The following is a 22,970-nucleotide window of genomic DNA, read 5'->3' on the forward strand; positions in this document are numbered from 1 at the left end:
TACACCTCTATTCTCGCACAGACGTCATGGCATGATTCCACTTACCTGGAGACCCCTGCTTTCCGAACCAGGGAAATGGTGGTTAGATAGAAGAAGAACTAGAAGAAAATCCTGAGAAAGTGTTCGAGGAGGAACCAGAAGAGGACCCCAAAGAAGTTGAAGAGGAAGAACCCGAGGAAGAGGAGATTGAAGACTTTCCAACTGACATCCTCATCATCTGTATACTCATTGGCACTATCACTGCCATCAACAAAACAAGAATCAATAAATTAGATTTTAATTTGCAATAATAATACCATATTGAAAGAAAATATCACTAGAGAACATACTCATCCTCATCATCATCATGAACTTCATCATCAGTGTCTTCTTCCATGTTATCCGTGAAATTGGGATCATAACTAAATACTCCAAAGTAAGATGCAAAATTTCATTACAGTAAGAGAAAATATCCCTCGGGCATCTAAGTAGAAAACTTTCCAAAGCCTGCAGCACAATATTTACATTGTAACATAAAAAAAGTCAATCACATTGAATTAGAAGAAGTTTTAAATAACAAGATAAAGTAGTCAAATCATACCTGTAAGCTATATTCACGAAGCTCCTCATCATTTTCAGATGCATTCTTGCAATATTTAATAATACTTTCCAAAGCCTGCAACACAATGAAGAAGTTTTATTATGCTAAGGTATTATCATGAATCATCTGGCGGAGCTCCTCGTCGCTCACACCCCCCTCACTAGTCCCTGGTCGGTGGCATGTCCCCACCATGATGCCTCTCTGAAATACAACACAAGATATCAGAGACTCGCTCGGGTGTACACACACTCTATATCCCAATCTTACTTGATCTCTGGTACCTTAAAGATTCTTACTTGGGTTGCGCACTGACCCGGTGCCTTCGGTAGTATGGGCCCAATACTACCGACCACACCGCATCAGCATTCATCCCAAGTCCTCCTCCCAAAGTCCCAAATTCCAAGCACTCTACTCTCTTAAATCATATGCTACTTACTAGCTGATCTCTCATAAGCTCCTCGCTGCTATCTAAACACTCTCAAGCATCCCTAGCAGCAAAGCTCCTAGATTAAGGCATCATATATCATGCCACTCTAGTCCTAATAAGGATACCTAGTCTACTCTAGCATGCATAATATGGCTCATCATATAACCTAACCTAATATATTTCGTAACACTTATTACAAGGGTATTTTGGGAAATCACCGTTCGGGCGCTAGCTGATCGTACACACGGCTCTGCTCTGTTTGTCTCAAAACTCTTTTTACTCTTTTAAAATTGTTTTGTTATCAAAAAAATTTCCAAATCCTCAGTTTGAGTTCAGATACGCCCAAAGATGTATTCAAATCCCTCAAACCAAGGCTCTGATACCAACTTGTAACACCGTAAAAATTAAAACAATTTTTCACATTTTCAAAACACATTTTTCATACACATTTATTAATAAAATCTCATTGTATCATATCTTTTTTCCTCAAAACATTTCCCAAGATCGAAATACATAAAATCTCATGTGTGTGTACGAATCATGTCGGCGCCTTCCCACGATCATCACTGGTACCTGAAACACATAACACATAACCCTGTAAGCATAAAGCTTAGTGAGTTCCCCAAAATACCACTCTAACACATATTAGCCATTCAAGGCTATAGCTCTGCTGACCCTCTGGTCAGTGATCCTCCAGTCCCAACTCTCTGAGGGCTCTCTAGCCCTAACTCTATGGACCCACTGGTCCTAAATCTGGAAACTCTGAATCATGCATATCACATATCACAATAATACACATGAATAGCATACAAATACATTGGCACATAACTCAGCAGTATACTAGCACATAACTCTGTTACCACTCTAGGTAAAGTATAGTGAGAAGACTCACCTCGGATGTCTCGGTAAATCTCCAACTCGGTGGAAATATGGTCTAGCCTCCGCCTAATCACATAAAGTAAAATACTCTCATAAATATAACTCTCGAGACTAGACTCAACCCTCTCTTGTCACAAAGACCCCATTGTTGACCAAACCCTCAAAATCAACAAAGTCAACGGTCAGACTTTGACCCGACTCACCGAGTGCACTTGGGTGACTTGGCGAGTCTATGCGTGTCCACTATCCCTCTAGTATCACATGACACATCGAGTCTTTCCCCTGCTCGACGGGTTACACCTGGCATGAATCGCGGGGCCACCCCGACTCAACTCGCCGAGTCCCATTATGAACTTGGTGAGTTCTGCCTTGAACTCCAGTCCTCTAATTCCCTCTGACTCACTTAGTCATTCCCCCAACTCGGCAAGTACTCACTGAGTGAACTATGGGGAAACCCTAACCCTACTCGTCGAGTCTGCTCTTGGTACTCGGCGAGTTCATGCCATGCTCGAGCTCAAATGACCTCCTGAGGTCAAATCCATTTAACTCATAGATCTGGCCTCCTTAAGCAATATAAACACGTAAAGTTTGGATCTTGATGCCCATGCAAAGACCCAATGGCTCTATTTGAAGAAATGGCCTCAATATGCCACCCTAAGCTCATATTACCCCATGACACCCCATAAAGATCAAGGGGCTTAGGTCTCTGGACCTCTTTGGATCCAGATCCGCAGCCTCAACATAAGAAGGGACCAATTGCACTAACAATCACACTCTAAATGGGCTAGAAACCCTAACTCTCAAGGATTAACACCCAAAACTGAAGAAGGATCGAATATATACCTCAATATGAAGTTCTTAGGCTCTGAAATCCATATAATAGCGCCTTCTTCAACTTCCTTTGGCCTTGGTCACCTTCTTCTTACAAAAACACCCACACAAGGGTCAAAAATGGCCTCTCCTCCCTCATAAATGCTCTAGATCGCTTAGGGTTTCACTCAGGGGTCTGGTAGTCACAATTGGTGGCTATAAGCCCCTTTAAATAGGCCTCAAACTCCGAGGATTAGGGTTTCATTAAACAGCGTGGACTCGCCGAGTCCACTTGTCGACTCGCCAAGTCCGGTCATTAACCCGGATGGAAAATCGCGACACTACTCGGCGAGTCTAAGCGTCAACTCGCCGAGTCCCTCCCAAAATCTCCAAAAATAAATGAATAATTAATGTACGTAGAAATCCGGATGTTACAGATTATTTTGAATTATATGATAATATATACATCTATTATAACTGTATAATCTCAACCGTTTGAATGACTTCTACCCGCGAGTTACTCATGAATAAATTAAATATAATATATGGCTTAATGTTATTTATAGTTTTTTTTATTGTTAATTAATTTTTTTAATTTTATTTTCTTAACGTTTTAATTTCCATCATTATAATTATTTAAAACATCATACATTGTTTTTTATTAAAGGTAACAATATAATCATTTATATAGAGTTATTTTTAAATATTATTATTGTAACTTACTTTAAGCTGCTTATTATTAAACTTACAATGATTATACAAATATCTTTAAGAAATATTTTAGTTAAATTGATATTATAATTTAGTTTTTGCATTTAGCACTACAACTTATCACTTTTAACTATTCACAAAATATTCATTGGGTTTTTTAAGTGGAACTAAAATTTATATTTAAGTTGATACTGTAATGTTATATTTAAATTAACAGTTTAACTATTTTGTCTAAACTATTCAAAAGTTGTACCTTTAAATTGATAATGGTGTACATACAACAACATATTAAATCTAATAAATTAAGTATAATATGTTAAAAGTTAAAGACATAACTTTATAAGTATAAATAAAGATATTATTTTAATATTGAAATTTAGTTTATTTATGATTACACTTTAGGTTTGATATTTATTTAACCTTATTAACCAAATTATAATCTTTATTAGAAAGACACTACAATTTATCACTTTTAAGTATTTACAAAATATTATTTGGGTTGTTTATGTTAAACTAAAATTTATATTTAAGTTGGTCCTGTAATATTATATTTAAATTTATAATTTAAATATTCTATACAAATTGTTTAAAAGTTGTAGCTTTAAAATGATAATGGTTTACATCCAACAATATATTAAAGCTAATAAATATAGTATAATATGTAAAAAGTTAAAAAAAAATAAATAAATAAATAAAAAACATAACTTTCTAAGTAGAAATAAAGATATTATTTTAATATTGAAATTTAGTTTATATATGATTATACTTTAGGTTTGATATTTATTTAATCTTATTAAACAACTTATAATCATTATTATAAATAAATTGAAAAGCCATGGGAGTTTCAAATAAATGTGGTGAAAGGAAAAATGCATGGGAGTTTCAAATGAATGTGGTGAAAGAAAAAATGTTTCATTTATAATATAGTATGATATGATATGATATGATATGATAATGATAATGATATTATAACTTGATTTAGAATCGCATGGAAGAAATAAATTATTGGCCACGATGACAACGAGGAAACCGACATTAATATATGATAGCATGCGCGTAGCTTTTCCTCTCTAATAAATGATTTTTTTTGCCACTTGTCACACTCTTATTCAATTTGTCAAATGTCATTTTATGGTTATTTTGAATTATTTTTTTCACATATCATTTTATAATTTTTTCTATTTTATTAAATTCCGCATAATATTTTAATATAATAATTACAATAAATATAGTAATAAATAGATATTAATTTCACTAATAAACTTACCTTTTAATTTTAAAATTCCCAAAATTAAAGTTTCTTTTCTTTATTTTAATTATTTGTTTACATTTAATAGATAAAAAATATTTCCATTATAATAAATTATTATTTTTCTTATTTTCTTATAAATTCAAATCTTAAATATTTTGACATTTATATTTAATTTTTTTTAAATTAAACCATGTAATACATGAGTCTCACAACTAGTTTATAAGATACAAAATCCCGAATAATTTAAATTTCAATTAACGGAGAAGTCCCAATTTGACCGAATATTCCAAATTTAATATAGACAAAATCTCATAAATGGTGCATGTGGTTTTCTACAAATCTACCATATGGTCTCTAAGTTTAAAAGAACTTCATAAATGGTCATTATTGTTTAATACTTTTAGCAAATAGTCTCTCACCAATCTAAAAGGAATTTTATACCATTTTTTAATTTATTTTATATTTTCTTTTGACTAATTTTACAATTAAAAAAAATAATTAAAAAATTAAAAACACTTACCCCACCCACGCACCCTTTCTTTCCCTACCCCATGCCTTTTCCGTTTCCGGTCGATGTCCCCAATTACAACTACCGCCATCATCAACTTCTAATTGTCAGACCACCACATATCCACCAATGCGGCCATCACAAAACACCGTCCACCACCACCGATTACCCCTCACCGGATCTTCACAAAACACCACCATTAGACCTCCACCACCATATACATCACAAAACAACACCTCAGTCATTGTCCACCACCACCATCATCATCATCATCATCAATTCTCACTGCTACCAGACCACTAGCCAAGTTGGACTACCACAGGTTCACCAAGACCCACCTTTAGCACCTTCCAACCACCATATCTGTAGCCATGGACCTCTACTAGTGGACCTCCATCACCATATGATTGGTAATTAATGACACCTACTTCAAATCTACCATCCATAGCTCCAATACCCAATGACCTGATTCTATGTCACATCAGTACGTCTTATGACTACTTGCACTTAACATAAAGAACTCTATTATCAAAACGGGTAAGGAACTTTGGTTTGTGTCCATTTTAGGTAACCGTGTTTTTCTCATATACATTTGATTACCTCTTTTCATAAAAGGTAATATCATTAGTAATTACCAATCATATTACCTTATTTTGAAAAGGTCAAACAAATTTAATAGTAAAAAAAATTACTTAACTATGGGAAACAAAATTACCTAACTTGCGCAACGGGCAAATTTAAATTTTCAAGTAATAATCTATATACATGCGCACCGGCAGACATTATGGTTTTTACTTAACCAAGTGAATCATGCGATCCTCAAAAGCCGCCATATAACAAAAATATAGAGGGCTTTTTTAAAAAAATTTGCTATGTGGAAGATCTATGAACCATTTTGTAGTAGTGTAGACATCAAACTTAGTTGCACATCATAATTTAAAAGTGAATGATTTAAGCAATGAGGATCAAGTGAAAGGAAAATGCTGTTAAATTAAATAATGATACAAGCAATGATTAATGTGAAACAAAAATGATGCTAAATTGCATAAGATACAATAAATGATAACTAAAAATTGCATAGGATGCATCAAATGATTAACAGGTTTCTCAAATTCAGAATCCTTGAAACGAGAAAGACAAGATCCTGAACAGCCCATCCGGGTTATCAGCATGCACCTGACAACAAAATTACAGGATCCCATTTTCAATTTTTTTTTTTTTTTTTATCACACATTCCCAAATATTTCCAAAACATTCTGGCAACCAAACACCCCTTTATTCTTTGCCTATTTTTTGTCTTGAAAATATTAGGCAAATTGAACAGAAATAGCAACATACTTTACTCTTTTTACAAATATAGTCAATGTATTTTGTTTTATTACCTACAATAACAATGTATTGATACATTTTTTACGGCAATAGTAATATGTTGCAAACTATCATAACAATGTACTTACTTTTCTTTACACAAATAGCAACGTACTTGCAATTTCTTAACACATAATAAGTATTAAAATGTAACAAACAAAGTACATTCCCCATACTGGTTGAAAAATGTAAGTATGTTGATATTATGGGTAAAAAGTATAACAATTGTTATATATATATATATATATATATATATATATATATATATATATATATATATATATATATATATATATATATATATATATATATTAGACCAGAGGGTATGGGTGGAAAGTTTCCCTCATTTTTTGTGGGCCACACCACCTTTTCCCTCACCTAAAACCCAAGGAATGGGTGGGGAAGCTTCTCTCACTATTTTTTATTTTTTTTAAATATATTTCCTATAAATATTATACTCATTTTGTAGGGAATTAAAAACCATGAGTTTTGATATATTTTTTTTTTTATAATTTTTAGTAGGTATATAATTTAATAGATATTAAAAAAGATAAAAAAAGAAAAAAGTTGGCCAATAGGAATAGGAGAGAGAGTGAGGGAATGAGCTCCCTCACCGCCTTTCCCTCAGTCAAGGGATGGTGTTCAGCTGAGAGGGAAAGCTTCCCTCACTCTTTCCCTCACCCATACCGTCCAGCCTTATAGGTAAAAAGTATATCGATAGAGAGCCTTCCAAGATGTGTGGCATTTCTTCTACTTTGTTAAAAAAATTGTAAATTTGGCATAAAGTGGAAAATACATACATAAGTAACATTAAAGAAGTTGTAAGTTGAAAAGATTGTATATTAAAAGATTTATGAGGTTAATCATAAATTTAGACTTAATGTTAAAAAAATACATGTTTCTTTCTGCAATTTTTATTCTTGAAAAAGTAATGTCTACAATCTCCAATTTTAGGAGCCATATATATCAGTATTTAATATTTATGAAAGAAAATTTTGATTTGCAATCCTGTATCTGCAAAGAGATATGGATGATGGCCCGAGTAGGGGTGTTCGTTAGTAAATCCAAATGGATTTCGGTTTTCAATACATGCATCTGAATAGTCCAAACTAATTTCAAATCTGATCCGATCCAACCAAATTACAGTTCGGTTGGATCTGTTTTTACAATTCGGTTTTTAAGAGGCAAGACATTTTAAATAATGTATAACTTAAATATTAGCTAACTCTTTAAAAGTAACTAAATAAAACTTTTTAGCTATGAATTATAATTTATAAACAACTATTAAGAAAATTAGTTATAGTTTAATATTTCATTGACAAAAAACTTTTGATAAGAAGTACATATTAAAGTACTATCTTGGTTGAAAGTTTCTAATAATTAAAAAATAATTTAGTAAAATTTTAAATGATTAAAGATATATAGTAAAAATAAATAATAAGTTGTTGTTTGGTTTTTTTGGACTATTCGGTTCTTATTTTATAAACCAAAACCAATCCGGAATCCAAAAATAATAATTCGGTTTAGCTTAAAATCAATCCAAAAATCCGAATATCCGAACCAAATAGTCCAATCCAAATTGTCTGATTGGACAATTCGGTTTTAACCAAATAGTGAAGAAATAGCAATGTAGTTTCATTCTTTCCTGTTACGGGATTGTGCTTGAAAAGTAGCAGTAGCAACAATGGTGCTACAGGAAACTTGAAAGAAGGATGTTGTAATAGAATTAGGTTGCATTTAATAATAGATTATATGTTATATCTAGGAAATGGAAATGGAAATGGGAATACCCAGTGACCGGCATCTTCAAGAACATGCATTTCGACTCCAGCAGTACCACCCTCTTCAGCAGCTTGCTCCTCAGCTACATGGATCCTCTGCAGGTCTCCAAGTGCCCATCTGTGTAAGCTTCTTTCTGCTTTTAAAAAATTTATATGTACACCCCGAGGTACATCTTCCACCACCTCCCTGCCAAATACGTTATCAATTATCATGCCCAAAAATATAACCACAAAAACTATAAGTATGGGTTACTTAAAACTAAACTACATATGTTGCTGTTTTATGCATTTTTTACACTAGATGTTGTTTCTTTAAACAAGCCTTGGTGTCTGTTTCCAAGACCAATTTTCTATTTTTTTTTTATTAAAAATTTCAGCGCTTTTTTGATTTAACCACTTGATTTACAATCACACTTTATAAAAACAGTTTTTCTGTGTTACCCAGTTTCAAAAAAGCACAAAACATAGAAAAACACTTGTACTTCAATCATTTTGTTTATTTAGCCTTTCAACTATTTTCTCTAGTAATTAGATTTAAACCATTATTATATGCCTAATTTAAGCGCATTTTTCCCCTGAAAAACACAATGTGCTGTCATCATTTTATTGGTTAATTTTTTATGGATATTTATTATAATAATAGTTTATAGTTAACTTATATGGAAAAATCAACATATAATGGTGAAAGTACATTATGCTTTTTCTGTATTTGCTCATGATACCAAAACCGGGTAACCAGTAAAAATGTTTTCTTTAAACAGTCAAAAAAGTAAGTATAACAGGTTAATCACCACAGAAAATATTGATAAAATGGTGAAAGTAAGATTACAAAAGAATTTCAATTATGATTAAGAGTTGTGTTGGCAACAATATAAGTTTTGGATGAATCATCAAAATTCAAGAAATTACCATAGATTAGTTTCTTCATAAGATTGATACATTTGAGCAATTCCATCAAGGTCAAATGTCCAAGAATAGGCAGTTGAAGATGAATCAGAAGGATTTGTCTTCCGAAGATTGGTAACCACCCACTGCAATGAAAAAGAAAAATAGTAAATGAAAATGAAAAAAGATTTGTCTTAATAAGAAAAAAAAAAGCAAGATTTACCTGAGCCACATCATTCGAAAACCCCTCACGCACAAGACCACTGATGACCTCCCTTTTTGATGTGACCTTCCTTGAAAAAAGATAATACAAAAATTAAGATTGTAAAAGTTTAACAAGAATCCTGTATATGAGATACATCAAGATTGCATACGAAAGTGAATATGTAAAATAACAAAAAAAAAAAAAAAAAGAGAATTTACTCTTTACGCAACACACTAACACACCTGGTTAGGCAATGCACTTAGAAAAGTGATCAATTCAGCAGGATGATCATCTCCATCTCTACCTGCTCGTACCTTTCCAGGTGTAGCATCTAAAACCCAAACCTTAAAAAAAATAATAACGTCTTATAATATTATTTATCCAGACAGACACCACTTAATGACAAGAAGAACAAAAAACAAAATAGGGCCTTACTCTTACAGGCCTTGCAAGTGGCTTTGCAGCTTGTTCGACCATGCTCAGTGCAACTGGATCATAATAAGTATTAAGTATGAAAACAATGAAAAGTAAAGTTTTTAAATTTTTAAGTCTGCTGTATGCATTACCTTTTCCTCCAAAGCTGTGACCAATTATGACTCGTGGTATTACTCTAAGATGCCCCAGCTACTCCACACAAAAACAAGACATATATTTTATTTTTCTTTCAAATTCCAATAAGTAAGAAAATTAACTTCGCTTCATAAAAAAAAAAACATATCTTTATCCTTATTATAAAAGCTAACTGAAACCCATCAGATAATTCATAATTTTATTTTATTACAGAAGAAGGCTTTTCATATGAGACATGACCACCTTACTTATGAAAAGTTTGCCATTAAATTTTTATCAATTAAGCAACTTAAGTGGGCAAATCAATAAAATGGTGAAATTCCATAGTGTTTTTCTATGTTTCCCTATATCAAAACCAAAGAGTGTTTTTAATAAGTCTATAGAAAATGTTTACTCAGTAGAAAAACAGTTTAGTGGTTACAAGGTTTAGGACATCAAGGGCGGCTGAGGCAACAGTATGAGGTCCTCTCTTTGTGATAGATGCTGAATCACCATGACACCGCAAGTCAACCAAAAGAAACTGTGTCAACAGCAGGAATCACAGGATTACATTTACTGATTTACATTTACATTGCATAAAATAAAAGAACTAAAAACATTTACTGTTACTTATGACTTTGATAATATCAGTATGTCAGAAATTTTCAAAATTAAAAGCAGGATGGAAATCAACTTGCCTGCCAGTTTGGAAATTCCTGTGCTAATCTCCGAGCAAAGGTTCCTAATGTATCAGCCATTGTAAAACTACTAAATCATAGAGTTTATCCCACAAAAACCAAAAAAACTACACCAAATATTATATAATTACTATTCCTCTTATTTCTTCTATGGCACTCTTCTAAATTAAGAAAAGAAAGAAGGATATAAATGTAAAAAAAAATGTAAAAAATTAATTACACAATAACCATAGCAGAAAACTAGTCACCACTCTCATACATTTAAGGGCTAAATGCAAGAAATTGGCATTTATTTGTTTAATACAACATCATACTTTCATTTCTTTCTATTACAACATTATACTTTGAAAAATCTACCCAGTTATAGCATATTAGTTAATCATAGCAGTGAAGATTGCTTTGTATTTGGATGGCAGTGTTAGATATTTCAAAATAGAAGAAAAAAAAATGAAAAACATGAACATTTAGTACAGCACAGCACGTACCCCAGTTCTTCCTGCTACCTAAAATGCCATGCAAAAGAACAGCTGTTGGGGGACAAGGTAGTGTTTTGTCTGCAATGTAACTCCATCTAACCTGCACAGATCAAACACAAAGAAACTCAACACACCAAATACCAATGCTTCACATCAAATTTATGTTAAGGATAATCAATCCACTTCTTAATGCAAATGTGGCTTATATCATATGATTTTGTGCTTGAATTTTGGTTCACTCATTGGTTAAACCATGAACATATAAAGCTCCATTACGATTAGGTGTAAGGATGGTTGATGATTTATACTTTTTGTATTATTAATCATGTTTAACTGCAATTGGATTTGATTTCATGGTTTGCATTGATTTGGTGGAATGGAAATCCCTTGAGGTGATTTTCCTTGAAAATTCTCAAATTCAGTTATATATTATTAGTGTGCAAATTCAATGACATTTTTCCATAATTACAACATTGAGGATACAACTTACAAGAGGTCCTTGAACAAGATCATATGCCTGCAAACAGATGAAGCACTAGTGTTAGTACTAGTACATGCAACATAAACCCTGTGCAAAGTGTGCAAATTGATTCTTCCACATTACCAATATTTCAGAGGGCTTGATAATGACTTTCCCTCTATCAAGACTCTCATCTAATAATGTCATCTGAATTTTTGGCCTGGTAGATGACAGCTGGATGCACAATGTCCCTGTCCCACCCTACAACTAGGAAAAACAAGTTATGTATCCCCATAGCTATGGATAGTACTATGACCACATCTATATGAATGGTAATAAGTAATAACATACAAATCATACAGTTACTACGCACATATAAACCACCATATAAGTCCTTAGTCCCAAACTGAAGTGACTATGGAGTGTAAACTAGAAAGTTTGGTTAATTCAGACAATCAGACAATAAAAATATCTTCTCCATGTCCTTATAACAGAATGTCAATGTCATGCTTATCTTATTGTGATTTTACTTGAATCCTCATCAATGTACTAACTTCTTTTACATTGAATTCTAGTCTAGTTTCCCTCTCTTTGATCAAGCCAACTATATTAGGTTTGCACTGGAAACCAGATTCCATGATCCCCTTGAGGTACTTTCTTAAACTTTTCTGCATGTCCCATAGAACAAAGAACATCTCACTGCTATTTGATCCTTACAAAATTTGACCATGTCATCAGGAAGATTGCATTATCGCTTTTCCAACTAAACCCAAACCATTTCACCCATGAAATTACAACAGAAAGTTTTAAGAAATTGAAATTTATTGAGGTAAATTAGTAAATATTTCATATCTGTTTCTTTATTGGTACTAGGTTTTCGATATGAAGTGTATCACCTTCGTTGATAAAAATAAGTATTGTTTCAACGAGTAATACAAAGGATAGTTTGCGTCAGCCATAGAAACAAACAACTTCTACATGTACTACAGCTAAAACATTGAGAAAAATAATATGAAATTTTGGTTCATCTCATGATGGTTGATTATTAGAGCGGAGTACCTGAGAAAGCCTTGATATCTTTGGCATTTTGCAATTAATCACCGGAAAGGGCTTGAAACTTGACCTAATTCCAACCGATGACGTCTCGCTGTGTTGATGGCAAACTAAAAAATTCAAAGCCGCCGCCGCCATTTCAAATGATCATATGCTGATTGAAGAAAGTTGCTTCTTTCTGATATCCGATGAATAGACAAGAATGCACAGGGAAAGTCGAATTGATGGAGGAAACAATGAGAGTTTTGATATGCAGTAATGAAGAGGGTGATGGAGAAGGCGGACGGAGGTACCGAAGAGGGAGCTGGAGGTGACGGCTGAGTATGTGGCTGCAGTCCACCGTCCACGTCTTCTCGCGCGTCACTACGAGTCGCAGTTTGCACAAAAAAATGTGAAAGGACCGTCATAAAATTCTTAAGTACCGTAACTCCATGTTCCCGAGTTTTCTTGTAAATTAAGGGAAGAAAAAATGAAAAAATCTTGACAAAAATAAAAGAAAGAAAAGCAAAATTTTCTTTATTTGGTGTTTTAAGTTCAAAGAAGATGAGAATTGAGAATGAAAGAAAATTTTAAGTTTTTGTATTTAGAGTAAGGAAGTAAAATAAAATAAATTTAAAGATTTTCTTTTTTCTCGGTTTTTTCTTAAATTCTTTCAATTTGAAAGGAAAATATGGTTTTAAATTTTTTTCCATACTTTTTCTTTTTTTCTATTAATGAAACTCAGAAACACGATTTTCCTTTGACATCTCTTACTTCTCTTCATTTTCATCAATGTTCTTCATTAAGTAAAACTCGGGAACAAAGTTTATTTTTTTTTAGTTAGATAAACATGTTACTGTTTTTCTTAGAATATATCTAGAATTTCTAAAACTGATGGTATTTTAGAAAATATCTTGTAGCATATTTATCCTAAAATTTCTAAAAGTTATGGTATTTAACAAATTATATTATTACACAATAAAGTATGTTTTTTTTCTATAAAGTTATCAAGATTTTTAAATAGGGAAGCGTCCAGATTGAATATGGTAATCACATGTTATTTCAATTCCATGTGATAGATAATGTTGAGCGATACAGTTTTATAATGATTTTTATTTCGGAACGACGGACTTTAATTTGGTCGAGAGAAGGTCGCAGGTGTTAAGGGATGAAGTTTGTGAAGGATCGTAAAGATTAAAATCAATGTAACAAAACTAAGTTTTTTGTTTGTCCCGGATTGGTCGTTGAAGTTATTTTTTGTGAAATAAGTCCTTAAAGTATTATTTTACCTGTTCAATAGGAAAACTATTCGGTTTAATTTCTGTTTCACCTGTAACCCTTAGTCTGTGTGGTTTTTTATCGACACTAAAAATTAAAAAAATTATTTATGTGGCTTTGTTTTCATTTCCTCTTAATAAAATTAAGCCCTAGAAGACCTAAAACTTTATCACCGGTACATATAAGTTCGACAACCATCTCTCTCTCTCTCTCTCTCTCTCTCTCTCTCTCTATATATATATATATATATATATATATATATATATATATATATATCCACCTACTGTCGCCGCATGACCGATCCATCGACACCTCCTTCTCCGAGCTCCAGCTAGCCGCATTTGCCTCCCCCTTCTTTCACGCTGCTTACAGGTGCAATCTCTCCCTATGATGATTAGTGTGATGATTAGCAGTTTGTTTTTGGTGGGATCAATCAAGTAAGAGAATAAAGGGTGTGTGATTTCTAAGGCGAATTAGGTGTGAAATGACGAGAATGCTACTGAGCATCTCGTCTCCATCATAGATGAAGATGTTTGATCTGCTTTTTTCGTCAAACTAGTGGGACTGGCTCTTAATGAATCAAGGAGCTGACAAGATGGAATATCCGTCACTCTATATGCTTTTTGTGCCCTAGTATCCACCATAGCTCTTGTACGTTATCTCCCCCTCGGTCCTCACACATTTTCCAACTCTTACAAAATTAGGTTTTTGAAATTATTGAATGAATATGTTGATTTCAATCTTTTAGGGGAAAGGACTATGATGATGGGTTAGGGAATAGGAGATGGTTGTCATGATAGGTTAGGGAATTGGAAGAGAAGTGGGTGAAAGCAAGTACAATCTTCACCTGTTTTTTAGCCATGGAAGTGTGAAGGGGGGAACAACATAAAAGCTTCCTAATGATTGTTGTATTTGATTCCTTCGGAGTCTCTACCGAGCTTGATTCCATACATCTGAAATGATTAACCATCATCGCTTTTAGTTTTGTAATGGTGGTGGGAGATGTATAGTATTAACGGTAAAAGATGGTGGTGGTCGGTGGTGGACAGTCAGGTGGGTAATGACGACGGTAGACAAGTAGGTGGAAGGTGGGTAGTAATGTTAGATAATGGAGAAAATTTGTATTTTTGTCCATAGATGAAAGTTAATCTGATATTAAATAATAGGTGGAAATAACTATGTGGCTTTATAAAATTAAATACAAATGTTTATTGAATGCCAAGTCAGCGGGTTTACCAGTTGACTACTTCATAAGTTTGAAATTGGTGTAATTGATAGGTAAATGTCAAGTTTAATGACCTATTACATACACATAAAAAAAAAAAAAAAAAAACCCTTCAATGACCGATCAAAGACAAACCAGAAACCTATTTGTGCTACATAATAAAAAAAATGATTTATAACTCTCATAAAGAGAGAGTGTACAAAGTTGTGACTTTTACAATGAACCCTAGTGTGACAACCCGAAATTTTTATCTTATACAGCCATTCAATTCAATCAAATTCAGACTTGTTTCTGTTATCTTTTAGCATTGTTTAGGGCATGTTTGAGTGTTCTAAGTCTAGTACATTCAAGGATTTGGTGTTAGGAAGTATCTGCTAGAGTTCATTGTGCAGTATTCAAGCCGGAAAACTCCATCATGAGGAGTTTACGGTCGTAAACTAGGGTTCACGATCGTAAACCCCTCCTTGGCCGTGAACTCCTCCCATATACATGATATTCCTTCACTTTTCACTATTTCTCACATTCCCAACTCAAGAACACTCATTTCTCTCTCAAGTATCATCAAGAACTTTCATCTTGATCTTTAAAGTGTAAGTGATTCTTCCATTTATAATTCGATATCCGTCTTTCTATAGTGGAACTCTATGATTTCATCCATGAAATTCATCTTTTTGGGTTAGATCTTCAAGATCATCATCTTTCACCAAGAACACACACTTGTTCTTGGTGGCCGTGAACACCCCTTGAAGCTTCAAAACGTAAGTATCCTTCCACATACTAGTTATTCTTTAGAAGCTCTTGAAATACATCCTTGAAATCAACCATTTTAGCTTGACCATCAAGAGTTTACGGCCATAGCATCTCCCTTGGCCGTAAACCCTTCTCTACGAGTTTACTTCCATTTATAATTTGATATCCGTCTTTCTATAGTGGAACTCTATGATTTCATCCATGAAATTCATCTTTTGGGTTAGATCTTCAAGATCATCATCTTTCACCAAGAACACCAAGAACACACACTTGTTCTTGGTGGCCGTGAACACCCCTTGAAGCTTCAAAACGTAAGTATCCTTCCATATACTAGTTATTCTTTAGATGCTCTTGAAATGCATCCTTGAAACCAACCATTTTAGCTTGATCATCAAGAGTTTACGGCCATAACATCTCCCTTGGCCGTAAACCCTTCTCAAGAACACCATTGGCTGTGAACATCATTGACCGAAAACCCTCCTCATGATCTTCTTTGACCGTAAACTCCCATGGCCGTAAACTCCCAGGCCGTAAACACTATGGTCGTGAACATCATGGCCGTGAACACACTTATGTGGCCGTAAACCCCTTTAGTACAATCATATATGATTGTAACACTTCAATCCAAGTGTTTCCTAGTCCCTAAGGTGGTTCCCTATCATGATTAGTTGTTATATACACTAACTATATACATATATGTGTCATTATATGCTTAATAGGATCCGTTTGTGCTTGAGGCTTCACTTGACACTTAGCATCCTATATCGATCTTACATTCGAATCACTCACTACAGGTGAGTTCATACCCCTTAACTTACATTTCAAATGATTTTAAATGTTTTTATGGGGGGAAGACAAGTTAAAAACATTATAGTTATTGTATCAATCACATGTGATTAATAACTATCAAACAAATGGATTTCTTATACTTCAAGCTGTTTTATCAAACAAACTATTTGAAAACATTTTATCAAACTCTTTTATATGCTAAACTCATTATCAATCTCTATTAAACTTATAGATTGTCAAAATCATGTCTATACATATATAGTTATATAAATAAGGTTCAAAGGACTTACGACTAATAACTCACCTTATTTCCTGTTCCTTGTTTGGTTGTAGACTTAGGGTATCGGTTGTTTGTTCGAGGGTCATTTAAATCTTAGTTATATATTATGTATATGTGTATAGATATAAAAGTTCTTACATCAGTTCAACACCTTTGGGTAGCAAAGGTGTACAAACATACTCAGTCATTCAAACAACATTACTAGTAAACTATAATAGGTTTAGTTTATAGGTCTACTACTCACTATCTCTAGTACAATGAAACATATAAGAGTCAGTTCATACATGAGTCAGTTCAAACATACTATAATGAGAAATAGAAAGAACATACTATAACGAGAAACAGAAGGAACATATTATAATGAGAAACAAGGAGGAGTATACTATACACTATACAGAGAGAACATACAATACACTAGTACAGATAGAAAATACTATGCAAATACAAGAATACTATAACATTAATATGAGCCACTACTTCATGGCCTGACAATATACTGTTATGTAACGTTTTGTAACCAGGGTCTCCTGGAGGGAGAGCATGAATTTATGTATAGATCTATATGGGATTGACCATCCTACACCTTGTTGCTAGCTACAGTGGGACCTGCAGGTCTACGGGTGACGAATGTCATATCATTTCGACATTTTGATCGTCGTGTTTTACTAGTCAATCAAGTATGGTTACAATCTCATCACATTTTACCTTAATTAAACAATTGGTTTAAGGTAGTTAGTACAACGGTAGTTACTATATACAATACTACAGTGCATATTCATTTTCCCATTACATTCATATTGTGATCTTCTCACATAAACGGTAATGTAAAATGTATTTTTGGTAATGATAGTCATACTTGGGAAAAACACTCACTTTTACAAACGAACAAACATACACAACATTCGGGTCTTGGTAGAAGACTACATTTCATTATAAGTAGAAAATATAGGATTTTCTAGGAGATTCAAACATGTACATCAAACATTTACAAACACTTTCTTCAAACATATACAAACAATTGACACTAAAATACTTATGAACTCACCAGCTTAATTGCTTATCAACTATTTCAAAATAACTTGTATTCTCAGGTCGACAGTAGACAGGTATTGATGACCAAGATTTTTGAGAAGACGGAGCACATCCAAGACTCGTCTTTATTTTGATTATTTATTTTTGGTGTCTTACTACTATGCACAAAACACACTTGTATTGAATTATATTATTAATGCAGTGGATGATGTTGTTGCTTGTTTACTATTATGCAATGTTATGATACTGTACATGATGTCCTCCACCACAGAACGTTTCCGCCGTTCCGGGTTAGAGGTGTGACAGATTGGTATCAGAGCTTTGTTTATAGTGAATTGAGTATATCAACCCATAAAAGATATACAACTATAAACACATCATGATTAAAATACTCTGACCAAGAGTTTATACCTTTAAATAATAAAATATTTAACTAAAGTATACATACATGCATTCATACTAGGATCAGTGTCATACTAGAACATAACAAAAGTATTACGGTTGTTGAACATCACAAGTAGGCTTGGGGACATATGATCAGATCTGGGAGTGATATAGCCTGATCAACTATATATTTCCGATAAGTGATCAACATGTGCCTAAGAATGGTTGTGGTGTTGCAGCAAGTCTAAAAACTTACCAACACTATTACAATGAAAACTTTAGAACTAAACATAAACTTAAAATACTATAGGAGTATTTTGTGATACCATAATTACTTATTTGAGAACTAAAAGGTCTTTATTAGTAAGTCAATAGTTGCTAAGTGGATACGCTAAGGTTATATGTGACTAAGGTGTCATAGACTTAGAATATGTGATCTTTGCTTTACTTCTTGCTCCTTGTTTGGTTGTGGGTTTAGAGTTAGGGTCACTTATTTGAAGGTCTATCCTATTTTGGTTACATATAACTAGTATGCACTACGTGAGTATTGAAGTAACTGATAAGGATCATCCTATAATTATGTTAAGTAGTACGTCTATTTATATAAAAAATTTATACCCCTTTTCTCGTGTAGATATCATGGTTGGATTCCATCTCCCTGGCGATCCATACTTTCCCAATCAAGGAAATGGTGGTTGGCTCGATGCAGAGCCAGAAGAGAATCATGCAATTCCTTTGGATGATGACTTCGCAGAAAACTTCCCTGAAGATTCTGACTCCGAGCCAGAAGTCAATAATCTACCCTTGATGGCTCATATCCCAAATCCTAACTCTCGACCAGAATTTCAAGGCCCCACACCTCTGTGGGCAGAGAACTTAAACCGATGGAGTCACGAGCAAGGTCAACCCTTACCCTACAATGGAGACCGAAGCTTCTACAATCTGAGCGAGGGAGGCTCAGGAGACAAAATCCTTCCTGTTCTGGTTCGCAGAGTTGCTTGCAATGATGAACAGGGAAGGGCAGTCATCAACCGAGTCATGGAGGTTGATATTGATGCGGAAGTCAATATAGTTCGCATTCACCATCTGGAAACTATTCATGGAAGAACTCAGAACCAAAATGTGGCCCTGCAGAGAGAATTTACTGAAACAGAAGTTGAAGTCAGGGGACTTCGAGCTCGTCAGACAATGTTTGAAAGGCCCATGCTGGACATGGAGCGTTGTCTGGCAGAATCAAGGACTCATTCGAGCGGTTCTCATCGCAAGTAGATCCTACTCTACTTTCTCTTTTGGATATAGCTTACGTCTATGTAAAGGCTCTAGTATTAATTTCCTTTTTATGTTAAGACCTTGAACTTTTAGTCTATCAAGGTCTTAGTGTTGTCAAAATTTTCTTGATATGGTTTGATGTAAGACCTACTTCTAGGTCATTTTTCCCGAACTTGTTACATCATTAATGCCAATTTTATTGACAGACATCTAATCTTTTGGGAAATCTTTATCCAAATGCTTTCATCCTTCTATTCTTAGATCTTCATAAAAGTCATACTCTTTTGTTGGACTATTGTGAGTTAGTCCATAGATCACTCTCATTATTCTCTCTATTGAATTCTTACCATTATCTTCATCTTTGTAAACTTATAGTCGAAAGATGGCTCCACGTCGATCGATAAGACGCAACCCTCCGATAATTCCAACTCAACCACCACCAGCTCCTACACAATACAATCTTGCAGCTCTCCAAGCTGCGGTATATGCGGTTATTGCAGTAGCCTTAGCTCAATTTAGTACCAACGGTACTAGCGGGGGTGGAACAGCTGTACATTCTACTCAAGGTGATGATCCAGTGCGCTCTAGAGAGTGCTCATATAAGGACTTCACGAACTGCAAGCCCAGGACCTTTAACGGAACTGGTGGAATCATTGTCCTCTCGCAATGGTTTGAGAAAACGGATTCGATCTTTGAGATATGCTCCTATCCGGAAGGAAGCAAAGTAAAATTTGTTGCCTAGACCTTCTTTGACGGATCCTTAACATGGTGGAATAGCCATGTCAAGTCACTTACTCTGATAGTGGCTAATGCTATGGGCTGGGAAGCTCTGAAGGAGATCATGATTGAAGAATACTGCCAGAGGGGTGAGGTTCAAAAACTTGAACAAGAACTCTGGAGCCTAACTATGAAGGGCTCCGACATAGTGGCCTATACTGCCAGATTCAGCAATCTGATGGCACTATGTCCGGGAATGGTCCCTACTAAGGGAAAGAAAATTGAGAGGTATATATGGGGGCTGGTGCGTCCATTTCAGGGGAGTGTCTTAGCTTCAAACCCCACTACCTTTGACGGTGCCAAGCGATTGGCACAACAACTCATTGATCACGGAGTCCACACACCAACAACAACAACCATCACTGTCCCCGAACCATCCAAAGCCGCTAACAGCAAGCGGAAGTTTTGGGATAACAAGAAGAACAACGCGTCGCAGAACTATGCCTAAAAGCAGAAGGTCATGGTTGTTAATGCTGCTATAACACCTACTGCTACTGCACCAATGAAGCAGTATGCTGGAAGTTTGCCCAAGTGTAAAAAATGCAGCTTCCACCACAACGCTCCCTGTCGGGAAATACAGTGCTCTAACTGCAACAGGAAAGGGCATACTGCTTGTTTCTACAAGTCTCCGGCAAGGCCGATTAACCAAGTCCCCGACGATGGTGTGGGCCAGGCTTGCTACGGATGTGGCGAGGTGGGTCACTTCAAAAGGAACTGCCCGAAGGCAGGGAATGCGGGCGGAGTAGGAAGAGTTTTGGCTATAGGCCATGAGGAAGCAGTAGCCGACCCTACAGTGGCCACTGGTACATTTCTCCTCGATAACTCTTATGCATTCATACTGTTTGATAGTGGAGCAAAAAGGAGTTTCGTGAACCAGAAATTTGCTCACTTAAATAAAAACCACGTGCACTGAAAGAACCGTTCACTGTAGAAATGGCTAACGGAAAGACAAAGAGCACTAGCAGTATATACATAGGATGTACTCTAACTCTAGATAGCCATTCATTTCCAATCGACCTTATGTCGGTCTCAATTAAAAGTTTCGACGTCATAATCGGCATGGATTGGTTGAGTCTTCATCGTGCTGACATCAAGTGTTATGAAAAGGTTGTTCGCCTTAATCTACCGTCTAATGAAACTATTGTTATCTATGGCGACAAACCCGGCACGAACCTTCGAATCATCTCGTGTTTACAAGCTCAGAAGTACTTATGAAAGGAATGTCATGCATTCCTTGCTCAAAAGTACTTACGAAAGGAATGTCATGGAAGAACTAAGAACCAGAATGTGGCCCTACAGAGAGAACTTACTGAAACCCAAGTTGAAGTTAGGGGTTGCACAGTAGTAGAAAAAATAAAAAATTTCGACAAAATTTCCACTACTGCTAGAAAAGTCAGGGGTTGTCGGTGCCACCATGGACCCCCTAGGTCCGCCCCTGTGGATTTACATGATGTTGGATTTTTCAAGCCACTCAAAGTATCCATACTTCACAAGATCGGATATAAACATTTTATCATCCCTTGTCATCTTTTTTAGTAAGATGCACTATCAAGATTTTTTGATCCTTTGGTTAGTACATCTCATTTTTACAATATGATTTGGAGAAATTCTCCTTGAAAACACATTAGCATATTTGGAGAGATTTATTTTTGTGTAAATCTCCTCGGTTTTCTTTTTCTTCTCAACTTCATTGTCGAAACGTTTAAACATTTGTTTCTGTTGATCCATATTTATGTAACGCCCGGTTCCTGGTATGTATTTAATTCTTAATGTATTCATTTTTGCATAGAAACTCGACGAGTTGGAGGCCCCAAACTTGTCGAGTAGAGATGAATTGGGATGTGAAATATGAAGTCTACTCGACGAGTTGAGAAGCCTCAACTCGACGAGTAGGACTGGCAGAATGAAACCCTAATTTTAAGGGTTTTTCACCCTATTTAAACACCTTAACCTCCATAAGTTGGCCTCATTTGCAGCCTCCATTGTCCCAAACCCTAGCCACGAAACCCTAATTCACTTTTGAGAGTTTTGAGCGATTTTTGTGCATTCTTTGTGATTTTGAAGAAGAAGATACTTGAAGAAGGAGCAAGGACGTATAAGAGAAGAGTAGATCTAAAAGTTGAGCTTCATTTCTGGTTAATCTGAGGTATAAAGCTCTTATCTTTCATATAGCATGCTTAGATCTAGTTTTAGGTAGTTTTCTTCATGATTTGGTCCAAGTATGTTGGCTTTTGGGATTTGGACGTCCTTGTAGGCAAACCCTTCAGATCTAGGGTCTAAAGGGGACTTCATGGCATAAAGGTGCCAAATTTATGGCCATGGAAGTCCCATGAAACTTGTAGACCATATATTTGGTATTTTGTGCCAAGTAGGCCATGCATGCAAGTAAAGATCGGAACTTTACGTGACCAAACTGTCCCTAGAATCCAGATCTATGACCTCATGGCTTATATTGAAGTTTTGATGGTTTTTGAAGTTGGAACTAAGCCATTTTGAGTTATGATTAGGGCTCATTTCTTCTTGGATGGGTCTTAATGGGTAAATTCAGAAACTTTACCCTCCTAG

At 34.8% G+C, this 22,970-nt stretch overlaps 2 protein-coding genes across 5 annotated transcripts; both read right to left on the reverse strand.

Moving 5' to 3' along the window:
* LOC128133624 (uncharacterized) lies at nucleotides 1-5,258 on the reverse strand. The gene is made up of 4 exons (XM_052771134.1): nucleotides 5,193-5,258; nucleotides 581-655; nucleotides 330-486; nucleotides 1-240 (listed from the first exon to the last, which is right to left on the reverse strand). The coding sequence occupies exons 1-4, from the start codon at nucleotides 5,256-5,258 to the stop codon at nucleotides 83-85; spliced, it is 456 nt and encodes a 151-aa protein (XP_052627094.1). The 3' UTR covers nucleotides 1-82.
* Nucleotides 5,259-6,137: 879 nt separating this feature from the next.
* LOC111907751 (uncharacterized) lies at nucleotides 6,138-13,076 on the reverse strand. Of its 4 annotated transcripts, XM_023903556.3 has the most exons (14): nucleotides 12,936-13,067; nucleotides 12,649-12,820; nucleotides 11,734-11,850; nucleotides 11,620-11,646; nucleotides 11,139-11,229; nucleotides 10,654-10,697; nucleotides 10,398-10,496; nucleotides 9,973-10,030; nucleotides 9,842-9,894; nucleotides 9,649-9,750; nucleotides 9,425-9,490; nucleotides 9,226-9,347; nucleotides 8,326-8,503; nucleotides 6,138-6,343 (listed from the first exon to the last, which is right to left on the reverse strand). In XM_023903556.3, the coding sequence occupies exons 2-14, from the start codon at nucleotides 12,778-12,780 to the stop codon at nucleotides 6,281-6,283; spliced, it is 1,152 nt and encodes a 383-aa protein (XP_023759324.1). In that variant the 5' UTR covers nucleotides 12,781-12,820; nucleotides 12,936-13,067; the 3' UTR covers nucleotides 6,138-6,280. The 4 variants fall into 4 exon arrangements, with proteins under 4 accessions (XP_023759324.1, XP_042757301.1, XP_023759326.1 ...); XM_042901367.2 differs by having other exon boundaries at nucleotides 12,649-13,073; XM_023903558.2 differs by lacking the exon at nucleotides 12,936-13,067 and having other exon boundaries at nucleotides 11,734-11,856; nucleotides 12,649-12,787.
* Nucleotides 13,077-22,970: the final 9,894 nt, after the last annotated feature.

The sequence above is a fragment of the Lactuca sativa genome, chromosome 4 (genome assembly GCF_002870075.4).
Source record: "Lactuca sativa cultivar Salinas chromosome 4, Lsat_Salinas_v11, whole genome shotgun sequence".
NCBI lineage: Eukaryota > Viridiplantae > Streptophyta > Magnoliopsida > Asterales > Asteraceae > Lactuca > Lactuca sativa.

Coding starts and splice junctions, on each gene's coding strand:
- LOC111907751 (XM_042901367.2), bottom strand. CDS start 12,780: ATGGCGGCGGCGGCTTTGAATTTTTTAGTTTGCCATCAACACAGCGAG. Junction 11,851..12,648: donor AGATATCAAGGCTTTCTCAG/GTACTCCGCTCT, acceptor TCCTAGTTGTAG/GGTGGGACAGGGACATTGTG. Junction 9,491..9,648: donor TAAGTGCATTGCCTAACCAG/GTGTGTTAGTGT, acceptor TTTTCAAGGAAG/GTCACATCAAAAAGGGAGGT.
- LOC128133624 (XM_052771134.1), bottom strand. CDS start 5,258: ATGGCGGTAGTTGTAATTGGGGACATCGACCGGAAACGGAAAAGGCAT. Junction 656..5,192: donor ATGGGGTAGGGAAAGAAAGG/GTGCGTGGGTGG, acceptor ATTGTGTTGCAG/GCTTTGGAAAGTATTATTAA. Junction 241..329: donor CATGATGATGATGAGGATGA/GTATGTTCTCTA, acceptor TGTTGATGGCAG/TGATAGTGCCAATGAGTATA.